This window comes from Cyprinus carpio, chromosome B4, assembly GCF_018340385.1.
Source record: "Cyprinus carpio isolate SPL01 chromosome B4, ASM1834038v1, whole genome shotgun sequence".
Classification (NCBI taxonomy): Eukaryota; Metazoa; Chordata; class Actinopteri; order Cypriniformes; family Cyprinidae; genus Cyprinus; species Cyprinus carpio.
This window is the reverse complement of record NC_056600.1, coordinates 36,105,644-36,125,881: the sequence shown is the minus strand read 5'-3', so window position 1 is coordinate 36,125,881 and position 20,238 is coordinate 36,105,644. Positions and strand designations below refer to the sequence as shown.

Sequence of the window (20,238 nt, the reverse complement as noted above, 5' to 3'; positions counted from 1 at the left end):
ATTTTAAAGATGTCATGCATGTCCAGGTGGCAAATTACTAGGGCTTTCAATTGATTAAAATGTTTTGTATAATAGATTGCACAATGTGGCAATTAATTACTTTAAGTAATCACAAATAAGTCACACATGGGCATCATTAGACACTTCTTACTGGGGCATGATTTTGTACGCAGCACAGTGTGTGTGTTTCATTCTCTTCCCGTGATCATGTCTGAGACTCTTTGTTTACTGAAAGCCATTATGTAACCAGAGGGTTTTCTGAAAAGAGATACTAGAAGATGACACTGTTTTATCCACTGCGGGGGAAACTGGCTTCCATATTTGGGACAGATTTTTATAGAAATAATTGATTAAATACACGTCTCAAAATTACATGATGCAGAGAGAGTCGCCATCTGTATTTTTATGCAAACTTGTTCCTACTGCAGAACCTGGGTTGTTGTGTAATTATTACTATTTATTAATTGATTTAATTACTTCTCCTCTCATTTGATATGTTTGTGTATATATGTATATAACTTTCCTTAGGAGGAGACAAATTGTTGAAAAAAATTGTTATTTTTATTTCTTCGTGTACAAAAAGTATTGTCGTTGCTTCATAACATTACGATTGAACCACTGATGGCAGATGGACTATTCTGACGATGCTTTTCATACTTCTCTGGACTTTGACAGTGCAACTTACTTGGCAGTCTATGGGAGCTATTCCTGGCAGCGGTGATCTGTGATCTTGGAGCCTGCCGCTAGATCTGGATGGCACACTCTAACGCTCTGGTCCCCATCGTGATCAAGGCCCCAGCATGGCAGCGCCAGCAACTGCTCCATCCATCCCGCTGACGGATGCACCCAGATGTCCAGATGCCCCAACGGACTCAGCAACAGGAAAAATCACGTCAACTGCAGCCTCCACTTGTGAAACATGATGACCCATGTAGTAAATCGTTAGCTTGGTACTGCTGTTCAAGGATGTGTTGGGGTACATCAAATTTACGTAGAGGCCCGGGATTTAGGTGTACATCTCCCGACAGAAGTAGCAACAACATTAGAGTTTTAATTACTCTTGGAGGAGCATGCTTCTGGTTGCTCATGCAGTTGCGTTGGTTCAGTCTTTTGGATGCCTGTGCTTCATTGGCAGCAAAGGTGTGGGAGAAGATTGTAGCATAGCCAACACCAAAAAAAATATAGTTTGGCTTTCTCACCCCGAATGCCAAATGAATCTTGATCAGCAGCAGCACGGTTAGTATTTTCACCCGCTTTTGTTGGTACATCACATATGAACAGTACAGACATAAGCGCCAGAACGCAACAGGTAGCCAAGACTGTAATATGGTAGTTGTCGTACTCATGTTTGCAGTTTCTCTTTTGTTTGAGAAAGCATTTGTAGATATCATATAAAGCGTTGGGCCAAAACTTTAAAATACCAATTGTAAGCTGGTTGGGGACTGTATAAGCGGCAATATGTCCCGATTTGCGTTCGTGAGTGGAGCCTTAAGTTTTTTAAGCTGGTTGGGCCGCCATTGCTGTCACACTTCGCTGCAGGAGAAAAACGAGAGAGCAACATGGAGTACAAGAAAAAAAAAGTTTAATCCAGGAATCACAGGAAAATCCCACAATGGGAACACAGAACATCCAACAAGTAGACCCGAGGCCTGGAGAGGTTTTGTCATGCCCTGACCTTTGTGTTTTTTTCAGTTGCTTATAAACATATACATGGCTAAAGTCTGAAAACACTGTAATCAGTACAAACTGGGCTACAATAATATGTGAGCAGCATGTATGTACATGATTGTGTTTTTGAGAAAACAACGTTTTATGCGTGGTTAGTGAAAAACTAAAATTTTGAAGTCACTGAAATAAGGTCATAAAACACATACAGAAGATTTGTTCACAAGACTGTCAAAGGTCATACCTTGTAGTCTAGAATTTTGTCTTCAAAATGATGTGAAAATCATCTTGTTTACTCACTCACAGAGGAACAATATATTGATTTAAATTTTCTAAGACACTTTTTGTTTTGAAAGGGCATATGCAAATAGGCATCAACTATCATGAATATTTGTGTAATTAACACCTGAGAAGACAAAGACCTACATAATGAGCCGTTCAGTCAGGTACTTGACCGAGAGGGAAGAGTTACAAGAAAGAATGTGAGGAGAAAATAAATGTATATATCTTTTATGTTTGTAGTTTATTTAGGATATATTTAATTATCCCACAAAATAATTTGAGATTCACTTGCGAGTGCAGTTAAACAGTTTATTAGGAACAATCAAAGCTGACTTTCATAGCTGGATTTTTAGCATCATTACTCCAGTCACACAATCTTTCAGAAATCATTCTAATATTCTGATTTTCTCCTAAAAAAAAAAACAAACAAAAAAAAAAACATTTATTATTATTATTATTAATGTTGAAAAGAGCTGAGAATATTTTTTTCAGCTCTTGTGTTTGTAACATTTATCGTATTAATTGTTTTTATTTATCATCACGTGTGTGCTAAATAAAAGTTTTAATTTCGATATATACTGACTCCAAGCTTTTACATGGTATAGTGCAGTGTTTTTCAAACCGGTCCTGCGAGCACCCCCAGCACTGCACATTTTCTGTGTCTCCCTCATCTGTCACACCTGATTCAACTCATCAGCTCATTAGTAGAGACTGCAAGACCTGAATGGGTGTGTCAGATATAGGGAGACATACAAAATGTGAGGTGCTAGAGGTGCTTGCAGGACCGGTTTGAAAACCACTGGTATAGTGTATATTGTTACACTTGGATCACAGGAATAAATTAAATTGTAAAATATTTTCAAATAGAAAGCAGTTATTTTAAATATTAAAAATATTTCACAATATTACTGCTTTAGCAAACTGGTATTGACTGGTATTGTGTAATGTATATAATATATAAATGAACATCACATAACTAGTATTTCCAAAGTGTATATTGTTTATGTGCTCTTAAAAAAACTAAATGATAAACTGCATTATTAACGTGAAAGACGGACATCGCGTTGTTTTCATATGGATTACTTTATCACAGAATATTTGTTTTCGGCAGCACTTGTTTAGTTTAAAAATAGACATGTCAAGCTTTCTATAGATATCTCTCTCATGTCTCTGCGTTGAGTATTCACTGAGTTACAGTTCATTTTAATGATGCGTTTCTAAATAAAGATCACCGCAGACAAAGGCTGCAGACAGCACACTCCGTTTGTTTTCTTTATTTTATAAATGTACAAAGTTTTGTTGTTATTATGTGTGTATACAAATAAAAGTAGACCCTTTACAGATTTGATGTATTTCTCTTATCTGTACAATCAAAACTGACCGTGTAATTTAAGTTCTTTTCGGGGTTATCAGGAGAAAATGCCTAAACACACTTATATGTATGTTTTTGATTAATTTGTGTGAATTACTATATTTCTTTTCGGTTTTATAATTTTAAAATGAATATAAAATTTTTTATTTTTGTTTTTTGAGAACATCAAAGAAGTTGTCTCGTACCTGTGAATAAATACGTGGATACATTTCTAGCTCTTACTGATTCTAAATTATAATTTTGACCACCCCTGAAATGAGGCATACCATTAACATTAATTGAGCAGTTGAACTACATACGCTATAAAACCACGCCCATTCAGGGACCTTCATTTACAACAGCAGTAAATCAACTGTGTGTGAAGGTTCTGTGCTTTTATTACAGCACCTGGTGTTCTCAGATGGTCTCTGTGGTGTTCTCGGTGGGGAAGTCGTGGCCTAATGGTTAGAGAGTCGGACTCGAAAACGAAAGGTTGCGGGTTTGAGTCTCGTACCGGCAGGGATTGTAGGTGGGGGTAGTGAATGTACAGCGCTCTCTCCCACCTTCAATACCACGACTGAGGTGCCCTTGAGCAAGGCACCAAACCCCAAAACTGCTCCCCGGGCGCCGCAGCATAAAATGTCTGCCCACTGCTCCGGGTGTGTGTTCATGGTGTTTGTGTTCACTGCTGTGTGTGTGCATTTTGGATGGGATAAATGCAGAGCACGAATTCTGAGTATGGGTCACCATACTTGGCTATATGTCATGTCACTTTTCCCATCCAAGTACTAACCAGGCCCGACCCTGCCTAGCTTCCGACATCAGAAGCACTTAGGGTGGTGTGGCCGTAATGCTCTTCTGCTCACAAAGACTGCATTTATTTGATCCAAAGTACAGCAAAAACAGTAACATTTTGAAATATTTATTACTATTTAAAAAATTGTTTTCTATTTGAATATATTTTAAAATGTAATTCATTCCTATCATTTCAAAGCTGTATTTTCAGCATCATTACTCCAGTCTTCAGTGTCACATGATCTTCAGAAATCATTCTAATATACTGATTTGCTGCTCAAAAAGCATTTATTATTAATTATGTTGAAAATAGCTGAGTAGAATTTTTTTTTTAGGTTTCTTTGATGAATAGATTATTATGTTGAATTTTGAAACATATTCAAAGAGAGAAAGCGATTATTTAAAATAGTGATTATTCACAATATTATTGTATGTTGTTATTAGTATTAATTAGTATTAATCAATATTAGTAGGGCTGTATTTTGGATAAAATAAATGCAGGCTTGGTGAGCAGAAGAGAATTCTTAAAAAAAAAAAACTTAAAAATCTCACTTAAAAAACTTTTGACTGGCAGTGTGTGTGCGTGTGTGCATATATATATATATATATATATATATATATATATATATATATATATATATATATATATATATATATACACACACACACGTGTGTATACCTGGTCACAATATGACCAGGTAGCAATTTCCACTGCTCAGTCCAGATGAAATCCAGCGTTGTGAAGTGGGATACTCTGCGTCGCCGTCATGTTCACAGCACCTCGATCCACTCGCACTCTTTACTCTTTTGTTTTGTTTTGTTCTGAGCAAAAAGAAAGAAAAAAACCTGTGTTATAACATTTTAGCACCTCCAAATCCCCGAATTTTTCATAATCTTCAGAATGTTGACGTATAAATAAATGCTAAGTTAATCTACTGTAAGATCACTTAGTGTAATGACAATTGAAGTTTCATAAAGCTTATTGTTGTATTTTATTCTTTCTGCATTTTTCATTTATGTGCATTTATGCTGGTCTACCAGCCTGATCTTGCTGGTGATGCTGGTCTACCAGCCTGGTCTTGCTGGTGATGCTGGTCTACCAGCATGGTCTTGCTGGTGATGCTGGTCTACCAGCATGGTCTTGCTGGTGATGCTGGTCAACCAGCCTGGTCTTATTAACCCTTTAAACACCTCCCACACAGAGGCCCTACCCCTTTGAGAATTACAGCTCTCAAGTTCTATTAGGGTGGAGCACCGGGTACTGGTGATATGTCTCTCGACTAGTATTGTATTATAAACTATTACACACCTCTGGTATTACTAATATTTACAAGCTTACAGGTAAGTATGGTGAATCTAGGTAAATACACCGTAAGTATGGGTAATTATAAAAACTATAAAGTTTTGTCAAAATAAATAAATATAAAAATAAAATATTCAAATCAATATAAATATATAAATGTCAATAAATAGAAAAATAGAAACAAATAGTTTAGGTTTATAAAAAATAATTAAATCATGTGTAAAAAGGTAACAAAATATACAGTAACAGTATTCAGTGAATCAATGACAACACTAGGGAAACTGCTCACTTAAAATTGACCCTGGGTGAATTATTCCCAATATATCTGAGCATCGGCAGATGACCACTAGTCCCTCTGACTATATACAGCTTGCTATAAGAGCAACTGGGACAATAACCATAACGTCAATTTGAATATCAAATAAAAATAAACAGCATGACCCCCTCCCTCCAAATCAAATTACTAAGCAACTGAATGTAACACAATATATCATTTTAAAGCTTATAATCTCAAGTTTCTAATGACTGTAATTTTTAATATATATATATATATATATATATATATATATATATATATGTGTGTGTGTGTGTGTGTGTGTGTGTGTGTGCTTGTGCCATGTACTCTAATATGTCAAAAACATACAGCTCAGATAGTCATGTATCATAATATAATATTATATGGATTTCATGCGGGCCAGATGTGGGCCGGATCCCGTGGCCTAGCCTCAGACATCATGCCCATGGACCGTTGGCTAAATGTCTGATGCATATGGGACATAAAAGTGGAAACACTTCAGAAGTGTTGAAGTTGTCATCGGATTGGTTAAATTCTACAGGAGTTCTGCGAGACATGTCACGTTCTTTAATGTTCTGCTGGAAACAAAGATTACCGTGGTGCCAAACCCCCCTACAAAAGAAGGCCCCTGTGTTTAAAACTGTAAGCGCTTATCAGATCAGCTAAACGCTGGATTTTTAAAGTATGAAATTATTTAAAGTTCACGGCATAGAATCTTTAATGTCAAAGTTTTACACAACAGTATGTTATTGTGATGACTTTTCCATGCCTTGAAACGTGACTATGAACAAAACGAACCGTGATTGGTTGTTTGACATGTCGGTCAAATGTCCTCAAGGGCGGGCCTCGGCCAATGAAAGCTGCCATGAATTCCAGACCTTCAGTCTGAAGGTCTGGCTACGCGAGACTAATCGTGGCTAACTGTCAGTATGACCTATCTGACCTTTATCACTGTCTTGCCTATCGTGGCCTCTATCTGGCCTATTGTGGTCTCTATCAATATCCAGCCTTTCTTGGCCTCTATTACTACTTGGCCTATGGTGGCCTCTATCACTGTCTGGCATTCTTAAATGCTTTAATAATCACTTTAATTATGACTGATTAAATCTTATTGTTTCTTTTGTCCATATGTTCTAGGATCTCTTAAGAAGTACTTTATCTGGTGGGTATTTAATGTTCTTCTTTATTTTGGGGTATGCTCCGCCCTTCCTTGGTTTTTGGCAGGAATAGGTGGAATCTACAATGTCTGATTCAAGCTACAGATGGGGCCTACGCCAAAATATTTTTTTTCTTTTTGTATTGGTTTTGTAAATAAATACTTTTGCATTTCATCTTCACCTCCTGAGTCTTTCTGGTAGAACTGCTATGTTGGTAAAAAGAATATATAATAGAGCTATTTGCAATTGCTGTAAATAGGATCTATCACTAAGAAAGCAGTGATAGACTAGCTTCCGGTCTCACCTTTCCAGCTATTTTTAGCTGTACAAAACAGTTTTTTATTTTTATTTTTTGCTGCTTGATATTGACAATTGGTGTGTCTTCCACTTAGTGTAAATAGCCGCTGCTATATTTTTCTTACCCTACTGGTAGATACATTTGCAAAATAAGAAAAATGCATTTAAATTGTTATTATTATTTGCCCATGGGATTCCATGAAATCGAATAGAATCCGTCTGCATACTTTAGAGTTAATACAACTTTAATTCTTATCAATGTTATAATATTGCAGGTGAAAACTGGCAGAACGGTAGGTTATTGAACTAATAGGCTTGTCAGGTGCTGTTGCCATGGTTAATCGTAACATCGGAGCTCCATTGATCATGGTTTTTCATAGTTGTGGTGTATGTGCTTAACTAAGAGTCAACCTCCTCAGAGTTGATTGAACTAACTCAATTTAACTGTTCTGAAACCGAAAAAAAAAGTTTCCCATCTCAAGAGTAAAGGCTGAGACACACTGCATGATTTTTGGCTGACCCTAGATGAAAGACTGGCATTGTGAAACAATCATGGTGAATCAGAAATTGCCAAGATTATTTCACAATGCCAGTCTTTTGTCTGGGATAGCAGAAAATCGTGCAGTGTGTCTCGGGCTTAAGTCAACTCAGAGTTCAAGTTTTAACTCAGAGTCGGTTAAACCTCCTTATTGAAATAGACCCCAGGTATGTTTGTAGAAGAGCTCACCATGTTGGCTGTGTCATCTGGATCCAGCTGTAGATCAAGATCGCCACATGGAGACATGGTCTGCACAGGATCAAGAAGAGATGGCACAAGCACAGAGTAAAAAAAAACTGTACTAAATGTAGTAAAGGCCAATGGGAAAGTATGTCTTTTAAATAAAAAATCAAAAAATTACTCTCTCACCTCAACATCTCCAGTGTGTGATCCTGAATTATCTGCCCCCTTTAAAGAAAATCTTCAGGTAAGACTGAAGCCATACGTTCTTTGAATACAATATAATTATATTATATAATTGATACACTCCAAGGATTACAACATATTTCTCATGAACTGACTTACATCCAGATGTCCTCTTTTGAGTCTGGCACAGGGTAATGTAACTGTGCTCTTAGGCTCTAGGTAAAACTTGTACTTGTGGTTTGACATTCTACAATTAAGAAAAGGGCATAGACATAATTATACACAAACATTTTCATGAATAATAGGATAGTGAATTTACACAGTAATTATGTTACAAAACACTATGCCTTATACAACCAAGCCTTAAAGGCTCCACCTAAAAAATTTAAACAATATGACCCTGCAACTGCAGGAAACCAAAAACAAGTAAGGGATTTTTGAATAGCCTTTAGACAGAGTTATGCTTTTCTGTCAATTTGTTCTGACATAAGAATTGATCTTTAGCCCAATGTTTGATTTAACTTGCATGTTATAGCACCATAGCAGAACTAGATGGATATACTGTACATGTGTGTACTACTGCACTACTATAAGTAGCTACACCGGAAAAAAAGCTTTTCTTACTTAGAGTTTTTGTCTTGTTTCTAGTCTAAATATTTAAAAATTCAATATCTAAAGAATCATTTTATAGACAAGTAAAAATTATTGTATTTTGTTTTTTTCAGAAAAAGGTGTAAATTTTGTGTGTTTTTTTTTTTAAAAAAAAAATATTATGTGAATGTGGGGTAAGAAAAATACTGAAAACAAGATTATTTTGCTTACCCCATTGGCAGATTATTAGTATTTTTTTGCAGTTTTTTTGCTTGTATTTAGCTCTGTTGTTGAGAATATTCACAGCATTTACCAACTGAAGCCCGAACAAGAAGAGTGTTTGTTAAACATTTTGAATGGAGTTGATGTTGTGGCCCTACTCCCGACAGGTTTTGGGAAAAGTTTAATTTATCAACTAGTACCGAAGGTCAGTGAGAAACTGGGGAGGCCAAAGGCCGGCAAGGCGATAGTTGTGATTGTGTCCCCCTTGGTTGCTCTCTTGGAGGATCAGGTTAAGGAGGCAGCAAAACTCAATCTGTGTGCTGCACAGCTTGGCGTGCACAATGATTGAGATATCTTGGAGGGGAATTTCAGCCTTATTTTTTGGTAGCCCCGAATCCTGGATTCTTAATCCAAAATGGTGAGCTATGTTAGCATCAACCCTATACCAAGACAACCTCGTCCCCATTGTCATTGAGGAGGCACACGTCACATACAAATGGTGAGTTTGCATACACGGGTTTGGTAATTAACTTCAACAAGTTAATTTATTTCGACATCAGCTCAGTTCAACACTGTCATTTGTTGTCTTTTGTTGCATGTTTCATAATGTTGATTCTCGTTACCTTTCGCCCAGGGGTGAAGCTTCCAAAGGCAACTCCCCATTCTGAGAATGTTTTTCCAAATTGGGTGAACTAAGATCTATCATGAAAGAAGGTATGTTTCATTTATGCCTGCTTACATCTGTGTGTGTGTGTGTGTGTGTGAGAGAGAGAGAGAGAGAGAGAGAGAGAGAGAGTGTGTGTGTGTGTGTGTGTGTGTGTGAGTGACACACAAGCTTCCCAGATGGGTCATGCATGCATGTTACATAGTAACACCACAAAACAAATAGCGGTGTCTGATCTACTATCAATTAGATCTAGGCCTAGTTGTGTAAATATGTTGTATTTGCAGATACAGTATGTTTGGCATGAAATAATTTGTAAACAAATGAGATGTTGCCTAGTTTAACACTCTGACGTCCGGGGTGAGTTAAGCTGCCTCAATCTGTCCAAGACTTTTAAAGCCTGAACCTTGTAAACACAAGTATTGCCTACATAAAAGTAAGAGCAGCAGTCAGAAATGTTGTGTAGTTTCAATAGTAATTGTAAAAACTTAAGACTTTGATTTCTCCACATTTCAAATGAATATTTATTGAATAATTTTTGTTGTTATTCACTTTATAAAAAACTAGAAGATTCAAGGTTTCCAGTGGTGTTAGATGTACTTTCAAAACAACCCAAAAATACCCGCTAGTGGGACCGCAACCTCATTTAATTACTTTGTCACACCACATCACATAGTAGTGATTCCCTGAAGCATGTGCATTTTAAGGTTCTTCTATGCATTTACCCTAGTCATAGTCCCATGACAAACAGTGACACAGTGTTACAATGCTGTTTCAGTATGTGAGTGATGTCCTTGACAAAGCATTTAAGTTGTATGTTTTTATGCTTTTTTGGAGCTGACTGCTTCAGCAGATATGCGGTCCAGACACCGGGTGACCAGAATTCTCCATATGGATAAGCCAGTCAACATCACAGCAAGCCCCAACAAGACAAACATCCATCTTGGAGTGTGCCAGGTTTCAAGGAACAACATGAGCTGCCTAGACTGGACTGTTGTGGAAGTTAAAGACAAGGGCACATCCATGCAACCAATTCTTATTTACTGCCCAACCATGAAGACAGTAGGAAAGGTTTTCAGATACCTAAAGGCTGAACTGCAAAGTCAAGCCTGGGTTGATGGAGATCCTGAGCAGAAAATCGACAACCTCATTGGAATTTTCCACAGCAAGACACTTCCACAGAACAAGGACCGAGTGCTCTCTTCATTGAGAGGGGAAGGTTATTGTTGCGTAGTTGTGGCTACTACAGCATTGGGAATGGGTCTAAATTTTCCCAATGTGTCCCATCTTGTGACGTTTGTGGCTCCTGGGGACCTTGAAGCTATTGTTCAACAGCTCGGAAGGGATGGTCAGCCAGCACATGCCATCCTATACAATACTGGACAGTATTTTAAGGTGGACAAAGATGTGAAGGAACTGCTCTCTGTTTTCAAGAAGACCTGTATAAGGAAATTTCTTTATGCCCATTTTGAGACAGAACCCAGCCACGTTGAGCCAGGCCATCAGTGTTGTACATTCTGTCACACTGTCTGTTCTTGTACCTCAGGCACATGTACTGAACCAACTCCAAATTAAGAACAAATTCCAGACCAACCAGTTTGTGTGATATCCAGGCAGGTGGATGAGAAGGACCGATCTTTCATTGCAGATTTGCTCAATGATTACAGAAGTAGTTTAATCAATTCTTCCACACATCTCTACACATCTCATGCAGCTTGTACTGGATTCAGCACAGATCTGGTGGATTCAGTGTTGGCCAGTTGTGAACATATTTTTGACCTCTCATACATCATCAATAATCTACCTGTTTTCCAATTGGACCATGCAAAGGAAATTTTATACATAATAGCTGATGTTTTTGGAGATGTTGATATGCAGTCTGAATTGGATGAGAGTTTCAGTGGCCCAGACCTTTACATCAGCAACTATTTTAATGATGATGACTTTGTTGATGATGCACAAAGAAGCCATGTCAGTACCTCGGAGTCTGACCAGTAATGCATGTAAACATTGCCTAAGTCTTTGGACTTGTTTTAACCCTATACATTTGTGTGTAATACTATCATGGAGTAAAGTGGTTGCACTGTTACTACGACATAGTTTGGACTTAACTTACCCCTGTACATTTGTATATAATATGATAATGGCTGAACATGGTCACACTGTCACCATTAGTATTACATTTTGGGCCTGTTTTACTCCTGTAAATTTGTATATTATCATGGAGGAACATGACTGCACTGTCACTAATACACAGATCACAGTGAAATATGTATGACAATGTATCTTCTCCAAACAGTATGATAACAAATAAAGGTACACATAGTTCTGCAAAAAAAATTTTTTTTTTGTTGAGAGGATATTTTAACTTATTTATTTCTCTTTGGGAAATGCCATGGAAATTAGTTGTACTACACAAACACACACACATACACAGTATATTTACAACATAATTTCTGCAAATAGTCAAGAGGTGCCAATGAAACACTCTAGTGTCTGCGTGTTGGTTACACTGACGAACACAATGAATAGCTTAACCATTTAAAGTGGTAATGCCCTAAACTCCTTAAGATTGTATAGTGTCTGCTTGTTGGTTTCATTGAATTTTAGATTGTATATATTGTTAATTTAAAAATCAGGGAAGGCTGCGTCTTCCTGGTTGGTGCTGGAACAGTTCTGCCCTCTTGAACACATCAATCAAGGTTAGGATATCCCTTTCCATGTCAGCTGGATTATGGATGCCACTGGGGCGAGACACCTGCAGCTCTTTGTCAGTCGTGTCCATTACTGTCTTCAAGACACCAACAGATCTGCTTACCCTGTCAGCAGCTTCTTCTGTCAGGTTTGGGCCTTTGTTCTTCAAAAATGTCTTAAGGAAATTGTTAAGATGTTCAAGGTGAAGGTCCAATGGGATATTCCTCCCCTTCCCACCCCTCCCATTCCAGAAACGTTTCCATGTCAGACTATGAGCCAGCCGAGGGGCAGGGTTGCATTGATTTGGACCGTTAACAGCAAGGTGCTGTAAGCATACTGACTATGGCCGTAAGTCTTAAAGATTAAGAGTGCAACCTTGTACAACCTCATCAGGCGCTCTCCATCTCCCTCTTTCACTGCGTCCAAGAAGTTCAAAAGCAGAAATCCAAAGCTGAGCCGTGCTTCAGTATGCTCTTTCTTGTAGTCAGCACTAACACTGCGGGAAATACATAGGCTCAGCAGCTGATGAAGCAGACGAAGCAAGACTGGATATTGGCTTCATGGTTGTCTCTGGCTTTTCTATAGATAAACATTCTTGCACAGCCAGGCTCACGGCAAGGGAACCTCTCCTTCTCAGCAGGTTGGGCCTTTGCTAAATTGCTGATATTAGTTGTCAGTTCTGTAATGTCGTCAGAAGGGGGGAGGAGCGAGCAATGGAAGGCTAAGATGCACCTCCAGATAGCTCGTCAAAAATCCGTTCAAAAACTGAGCAAAAACGCAAAATCATCGATTGTTACCCACTTCGTGAAAAACATAAACGTCGCAGTAATCACCGGAACAAAATATTCTGCTCGGTTTCGACAATGGTTAAACCGAAAGTCAAGAAAAGCGAGGCACCTGAGACAGGCCTAGAGACCTCGAGCGCGCCTTGCTCAGAGGCCCCGGAGGCTGATGACAACACTGTGGAGGAACCCTCTAATAACACGGTGCTCGCGGCCACTACGACATAGTTTGGACTTAACTTACCCCTGTACATTTGTATATAATATGATAATGGCTGAACATTATGGGGTTAGAATTGTTGCATTATTCCAAATAAATAGATTATGATCCACAAATAAATGTAACGAGATTCACAAAAATATATCAGATTCACAAATAAATGTAAAGAGTTTCACAAAAAAATATAAAACTCACAAATAAATAAAATGAGATTTGCAAATAAAAAAATATATATTTACAAATGTGTTTAATGTCACAAACACAACTCTACCTGGCATTTATTTGTGAACCGCTGTCTGTGCATTTGTAAATCACTGCACGCATTTGTGGATCGGTTCCTGTGCATTTGCGGATTTGAAACACTTCTAGCGTCGACGTGCAGATAAATCCACAAATAAGTGGACTCCACCCACCGTTTACTCAAGCCAATCAAATAACGGCCACATTGAGCTGACCAATCGGAGCACGTTATCGCTTCAACCAATCACGTTTTGGCTTACAGCCACGGAGAACGGCGGGAACAGACACCGAACTTGAGACCAACAGACTTCAACATGGCCGATCAGGAGGCAAGACAGGTGAGTGATGCTAAATTACCACAATAAATTAACTGAAGTTAAGCAAGGTTCCTGTTATGTCAATATTGGTCATAAATAATCGATATTTATTTTACATTTAGAATTAGCTTATAAATAAACTTTTACGTTAACAAGATTGATTGTAGATGGTTTTGCCAGCCGATTCTGAAGAAATGTGTGAGGCTGCCAACTTCCACATATTATACAGTCATCCCGTGTGTAACGTTGGTTAGAGGGTCAGGTCATAACGTTTTACACTGCATGTGAGACGCGTTTTTTTCCCGCAATGAATCAGGAAAAATGCGTCGTTATTTGTAATGCAATGTGAGTTATTAAATGACGTGCTGCAGCCCAATTCGCCTAAAAGTTACTTCTACTAACGTTACGCCTTAAAGGTATGTAACTGTTACAATTTTTATGAAGAAAAAAATATAATTTTGAGTGTGTAGCAAAAGAGTAGGTTGTGTGGGCAATATTTGCCTTAAGTGTGCACGGATCCACACGTAAATCTACCCAAAATAGAGACCATCCGGGGACTTTTGACATAGTTCTTTCAACATGCTATGCTTTGGGGCACACTTATTCTATTCTTGCATATTATTTTTGGATGGATTGTATGGACATTGGAATTTTTAATGCATGGATGAGCCTTGAAATGAATGAACTGTCAGAAAAAAACAGTTCTCGGAAAAGAATCTGAATTCCCATTACTAGTGAAAAGTTGGCAGCCCTAATTATTATTATTCCTTGTATTCAAATAGAATGTTTACTCGATTCAACATTTACCTACAGGTTGTCCAGTTAAATATTAGGCTATAGGTGTAGTTTGTGTTAAAAATGACTGTTTGTGCAGGGCCTTTCTGCACAAGTTGAGAGCGCTGCTCGGGCATTAGTGCAGATTATCGCCAGGGATCTGACACCAGGGCCTGGCCACTCCACATCAAACCCCCCACAGACACGCATCCCCTTTCCCTCTGTATCTTTGCCCTCACCCTCCCTCCTTCTGATGCTAGAGTGTCCCAGGCTCTAAAAAGTTTTGGCTTATATGCAAGCATTTTTGTTCTGTTTGATCTTGAAATGCACTTAAGTTTTCCACCTAAACCCAGCTTTCATTGATGATTTCATTTGACAAACCATTTCATAACTTACTAATTCCTGTTTTGGCTTATGCATTTAGGCAATTTCCTCCTATGTTTAGTTCCCAAGCTGACCAAGCCAGAGGAAAAAAGCGCTTTGTGGCACATCCAAGGCAAACAATTTCATCAATTAAAACAACTGAGCTCCAAATATATGTTTTATCTGAACCTGCTGCTCCGAACACACCAAAGCTCACTCCGAGCAGTTCAGAAGAGCTTATTTTAGCTCATGCGGGACTTGGCAAAAGACTTATCACTTTCAATGAGATTGCCAAACATGATGAGGTAAGATGATTGTGTCTTTTAGAAAAAATATAAGATGCGCACATTTTTTATTTTGAATGTATAAGGAATACAAAATTAGCTTAAATATTTTAGAATTAGCCCTTGTGTATTGTGCCCAATCTTATTTACACCCTATTGTATTTGTGACCCGTGCTGGAAAAATTAGTTGCAATTAGCAAATTTTCAAAAATGAGTTCTTGTTCACATTCTGTACTCAAGAAAACCTTTAAAATGATGTATGATTTGTTGGAATCAGACAAAAAAAAAATGATTGAGCTACAGTTTTCTGAAAGTTCCAAAATCACAGAGCAACCATACCTTAAAGTCCTTTTGTAATAAAACCAAATATCTATTGGAAAAGTATATATTCAACTTTTTTCCCCATGACACCACAATTGTTTGAGTTACATTAATGAAACAGACAGCCTATATATGTGAATTAAAGGTGGTTTTATTTATTTTTATATTTTCGTACACAATGGTAATTCAAAGTGCTTTACATAAAAGAAAGTAAAATAATAATGAAGAAAAATAATAACAAGAATAAAACAAGCAATTTTAAAACTTTTACAATTATAAAAATGTACTTATTTAAAATGAATTTAAAACAGAAAATGATTTTACATAAAATAAAATAAAAAAACTGTGAAAATATAGTGCAATCAGTTCGGACATCGCACAGTGCTCATTCAATAAATGCACAGCTAAACAGATGAGTTTTAAGTCTAGATTTAAATGTGACTAGTGTTTTAGCACATCTGATCTCTTCTGGAAGCTGATTCCAACTGCGGGCGGCATAGTAACTAAAGGAGGACTCCCCTTGTTTTGTGTGAACCCTTGGTATTTCTAACTGACACGATCCTACTGATCTGAGTGGTCTGTTAGGCTTATATTCAGTGAGCATATCTGCAATATATTTCGGTCCTAGGTCATTTAGTGACTTATATACGAGTAAAAGTACTTTAAAGTCAATCCTAAATGTAACTGCAAGCCAGTGTAAGGACCTGAGGACTGGTGTGATATGTTCAGATTTTCTGGTTCTAGTCAGAATTCTGGCAGCAGTGTTCTGGATGAGCTGCAGCTGTCTAATGGTCTTTTTGGGAAGGCTGGTGAGGAGCCCATTACAATAGTCCACCCTGCTGGTGATAAAGGCATGAACAAGTTTCTCCAAGTCTTGACTTGAAACAAAACATCTAATTCTTGCAATGTTTTTTAGATGATAGTATGCTGATTTAGTTACTGCTTTGACATGACTACTGAAACTAAGGTCTGTCTCCAGAGTCACACCAAGATTCCTGACTTGATTTTTAGTTGTTTGTCCCCTAGAGTCAAGGTATGCATTCACTTTGAAAGCTTCATCTTTGTTTCCAAATGCAATGACTTCAGTTTTTTCCTTGTTTAACTGAAGATAGTTCTGGCACATCCAACTATTAATTTCATCAGTGCATTGGCAGATGGAGTCAGTGGGGCTGTAGTCATTTGGCGATAAGGCTAAGTAAATCTGGGTATCACCAGCATAGTTGTGATAGGCAATTTGGTTCTTTCTCATTATTTGACTTAGGGGGAGCATATACAGGCTAAACAAGAGAGGTGCAAGAATTGACCCTTGTGGGACTCCCCATGTCATGGACGTCCACTTAGACTTATGCTCTCCTATACTCACATAATCACCTCTCCCTTCTAAGTATGTCCTGAACCATTTGAGTACCATCCCAGAAAGCCAGACCCAGTTTTCCAGTCTCTCTAGTAGTATGTTATGATCAACAGTGTCAAACGCAGCACTGAGATCTAGTAATACCAGCACCGATATAAGAACTACTGTACCGCACAGATTTATTATAGGCCTAATGTTACACATCAGATGATTTTCCCCAACAGTTAACCAAACTTTCACTTTAGACTGGCCAGAATACATATTTTGAAATACTGTAATTCTATGTATATATCTATAGAATCTTTGTGCACACACTTTTTCGGATGGGTCAGTCAGCGCGAATAAGATCGTTTTGTTGGTTTACATCAGCATGAGTTTGAAAATCACATTTCATTGGTTCAGACTCATGCCATCAAGAATTCACTATGAATATTCACAAAGTTGTAACACTGCGCTTTAAAAAATACCAAACTTGTATTGAGTTCTGACAGGAAGCGCCAGTCGTCCAGAAGCGAGTAGAGAAAACTAGGTGCTCCTCTCAGAAAAGACACAAACAAAGATAATTTTAGATGTTTATTTGCTATTTGGAGCACTGGAATTTTTTTTTCAAGCTACAACTTTACCTCGTTGTAGCTTGTAATAAGCCTGTGCGCATTCCCACTCATTTTGCCAGCACGTGTCACATATTGATATGACTAACCGTATGACAAATGACAATTGATTATATCTTCAGTAGATTTTTGAGCAACTGGAGAATGAGTTTCCAAAATTAAGATGCCTTAATAGAAGCTGGATGTTTTACAAAGCCACTGGTAATGATTTTATTTGTACATTTTATCCTGCATTTGATATATTATTAGTACATATTATTACAAGATGCCAGTAGAGAATTGTCTCCCCCTATGCAGTTTAAATTCTGTATGTAGTATGAAGTTTTATCTTACCCTGCTACCATCAATATGGAATTTTTTCATTCTTTTGCCACAGTTTTGCCTCTCATTCCTATGTTCCCAGTGTCCTATGTTCCCCATATTTATATGGCACACAAAGAGCACATAACTATGTTCCCCATGCTATAAAGTATGTTCTAATCACAGATTCAATTCTCATATGCTGAACTGAACTTTTTCTTTACTTCTAACAACTTTCCAAATTTCATTTGGATATAATCACAGACAGTACTCCACTCATACCTATACTCATACTCATACTCTATACTTTCTCCACCAATCAATCTCAAGTCAAGCAAGTTAATTAATAGAGGGATCTCTCTCAGTGTTGTTCAGTCGAGCTAGTGTTAAATTTGACTTATTTTATTGTGGGGTTATTGTTAGGGTTTAAAAAGTTTACTTTGTGTGTTAACATCGGCTACCATTTTACTGGGTAACATAGGTCCCACTTTTTCATGGATTTCTTATGTGCCATATAAATCTGGGGAACATAGGACCCTGGGAACATGGGTATGTTCCCAAAGCATTACATACTTTCTATTAGCTCCCTGTTTAAATTTCTTACAGAGGGGCTATATGAACATATTTATGTCTGAAGTTGGAGATGTTAGTAATTGAAATTAAAGCCGTACCCAATTTTCACTCAACATCTTGCTTAAAAGTCTGCTAATTAAATTAGAAAAATGTTAATATCTTTCGATTGCATCTTACTTTGAGACTTGCTTACTTTCACTAAGCGTTTGAAAGCAAGAAATTGAAATATTGATAGGTTATGTTCTAAGGCATGTGCCTGAGCATCAGAATTTTTTGACAGGCGGGTTTTTTCCACTTGCGACAATTTACTGTATCTTGCCATATGATAAAGCATTGAGACATTATAGACATACCAGTATGACTTTATGTAAATCTATTTTGAAACGATTATTGTAAAAAATACTATAGCCTACATAATTCAAATGACTTGTCAGGGTGATAAATTCATGTAAATAATTCAACTTGATTGCTGGGTTCTTGTGATGTGCTGTACATGTAAAAGAAGAGTGTTGGAACTGACAATACACAAATATTTACATTTCTATTCAATAGGTGGAAGTGGGCGCCGAAAACTTTCCATGATTTTAACCGATGCTGAGGGCTACTCTTTGCGTGCACTAAAATCTGCATCCAACAATGGCAAAAATGTTCTCTATGTGGTTCCAATTCAAGAGAAACTTTCAACAGAACCCCTACCCTACGAGGCTCCTGAATTTTGTAAAATGCCCAAAGCAAACTGTGTGTCATGTGGCCAGAAAATGCCCCTTCAGATGCTGGCTTTACATGTAGAGGAATGTTCAGTAAGTTATTTTATATATTCTTTCTCTGATTTTGTTAATGTTTATTCACTAATTTCATCTAGTCGAGAACATTAAAATAATGAATGCGAATTGTGAAATAGAAAGCTGAATCTGAGCAAGATCTGGAGGATGATACTGAAGAATTTCAGGTTACAGACACTGAGGATTCATTTGGGGTAAACTATATTTTTATATAGCTAAATATTGTAAAATTGTCGCTTCAATTGTTTTAATCTCTTAAATGTTTGTTTTACTTACAGACTTGCCCCATTTGCCAGACAGTGATACCAACTGATTTACTCCCAACCCATGCAAATTTCTGCATTGACAGGTTGTATCACTTGTATTTTTGCAAAACTTTCTAAAAATGTTAAATTTGACATCTTCAAAACCTGAAATTCACTTCGTTTTTGAAAGAAGAAATAGTCCCAGGGATGCCACCAATAACAGTCCCCATCAGATAGAGGAACTTCCTGGACCTTCTTCATCTGTGGACTCATCTGTACAAGCAGGAGCTAATTCAAACGGTAACCTTTTATGAAGTATAATTTATTATAGTATACCAAGTATAATGGAACAACGTAGGGAGCTTATTTATTCATTAATGTTCATGAGAGAATGGTTGATTGTTTTTTATTGTTTTTTATTATGATCACAGAATGGATGAAGATTTTAGATCCAGGCATGGCGTCTGTATTGTTCTGCAGGACTCTGCTGAGGGAACAGAGCCAGTCAAAGCCACTGCGTTTCCACCTGGATTTAAAAGACAGTCCTGAGGACCAAGAAAGATCCATTTTGTCTTTTTACAAGGCAAAGGGATTGAACTGGGCTGCTCCACTAAAGTGCATATTAGAAGGTAACTGTTAGCAGATTTATGAATATTTTAGTCGAAGCCTTTCTCAGGTCTTTCCTTTTTTTAATGTGTTGCAGAATTTTTTTTAATATATTCTTTAATATGTATTAACAAAGTCTTCATAGTAGGGCTGTGCAAAAAAACGAATGCGATTTTCATGCACATCTCATCAGTAAAGACGCTCCTTTAATTAGAAGTATTATCTCCAGCACGTGTGTTCAGCTCA

At 37.4% G+C, this 20,238-nt stretch overlaps 1 protein-coding gene across 1 annotated transcript; it reads left to right on the top strand.

Moving 5' to 3' along the window:
• Positions 1–18,915: 18,915 nt before the first annotated feature.
• LOC122137096 lies at positions 18,916–20,238 on the top strand. The gene is made up of 5 exons (XM_042722551.1): positions 18,916–19,159; positions 19,261–19,335; positions 19,420–19,490; positions 19,580–19,686; positions 19,818–20,238. The coding sequence occupies exons 1-5, from the start codon at positions 18,938–18,940 to the stop codon at positions 20,024–20,026; spliced, it is 684 nt and encodes a 227-aa protein (XP_042578485.1). The 5' UTR covers positions 18,916–18,937; the 3' UTR covers positions 20,027–20,238.

Coding starts and splice junctions, on each gene's coding strand:
- LOC122137096 (XM_042722551.1), top strand. CDS start 18,938: ATGATTTTAACCGATGCTGAGGGCTACTCTTTGCGTGCACTAAAATCT. Junction 19,491..19,579: donor GCAAATTTCTGCATTGACAG/GTTGTATCACTT, acceptor TTTTGAAAGAAG/AAATAGTCCCAGGGATGCCA. Junction 19,687..19,817: donor AGCAGGAGCTAATTCAAACG/GTAACCTTTTAT, acceptor TTATGATCACAG/AATGGATGAAGATTTTAGAT.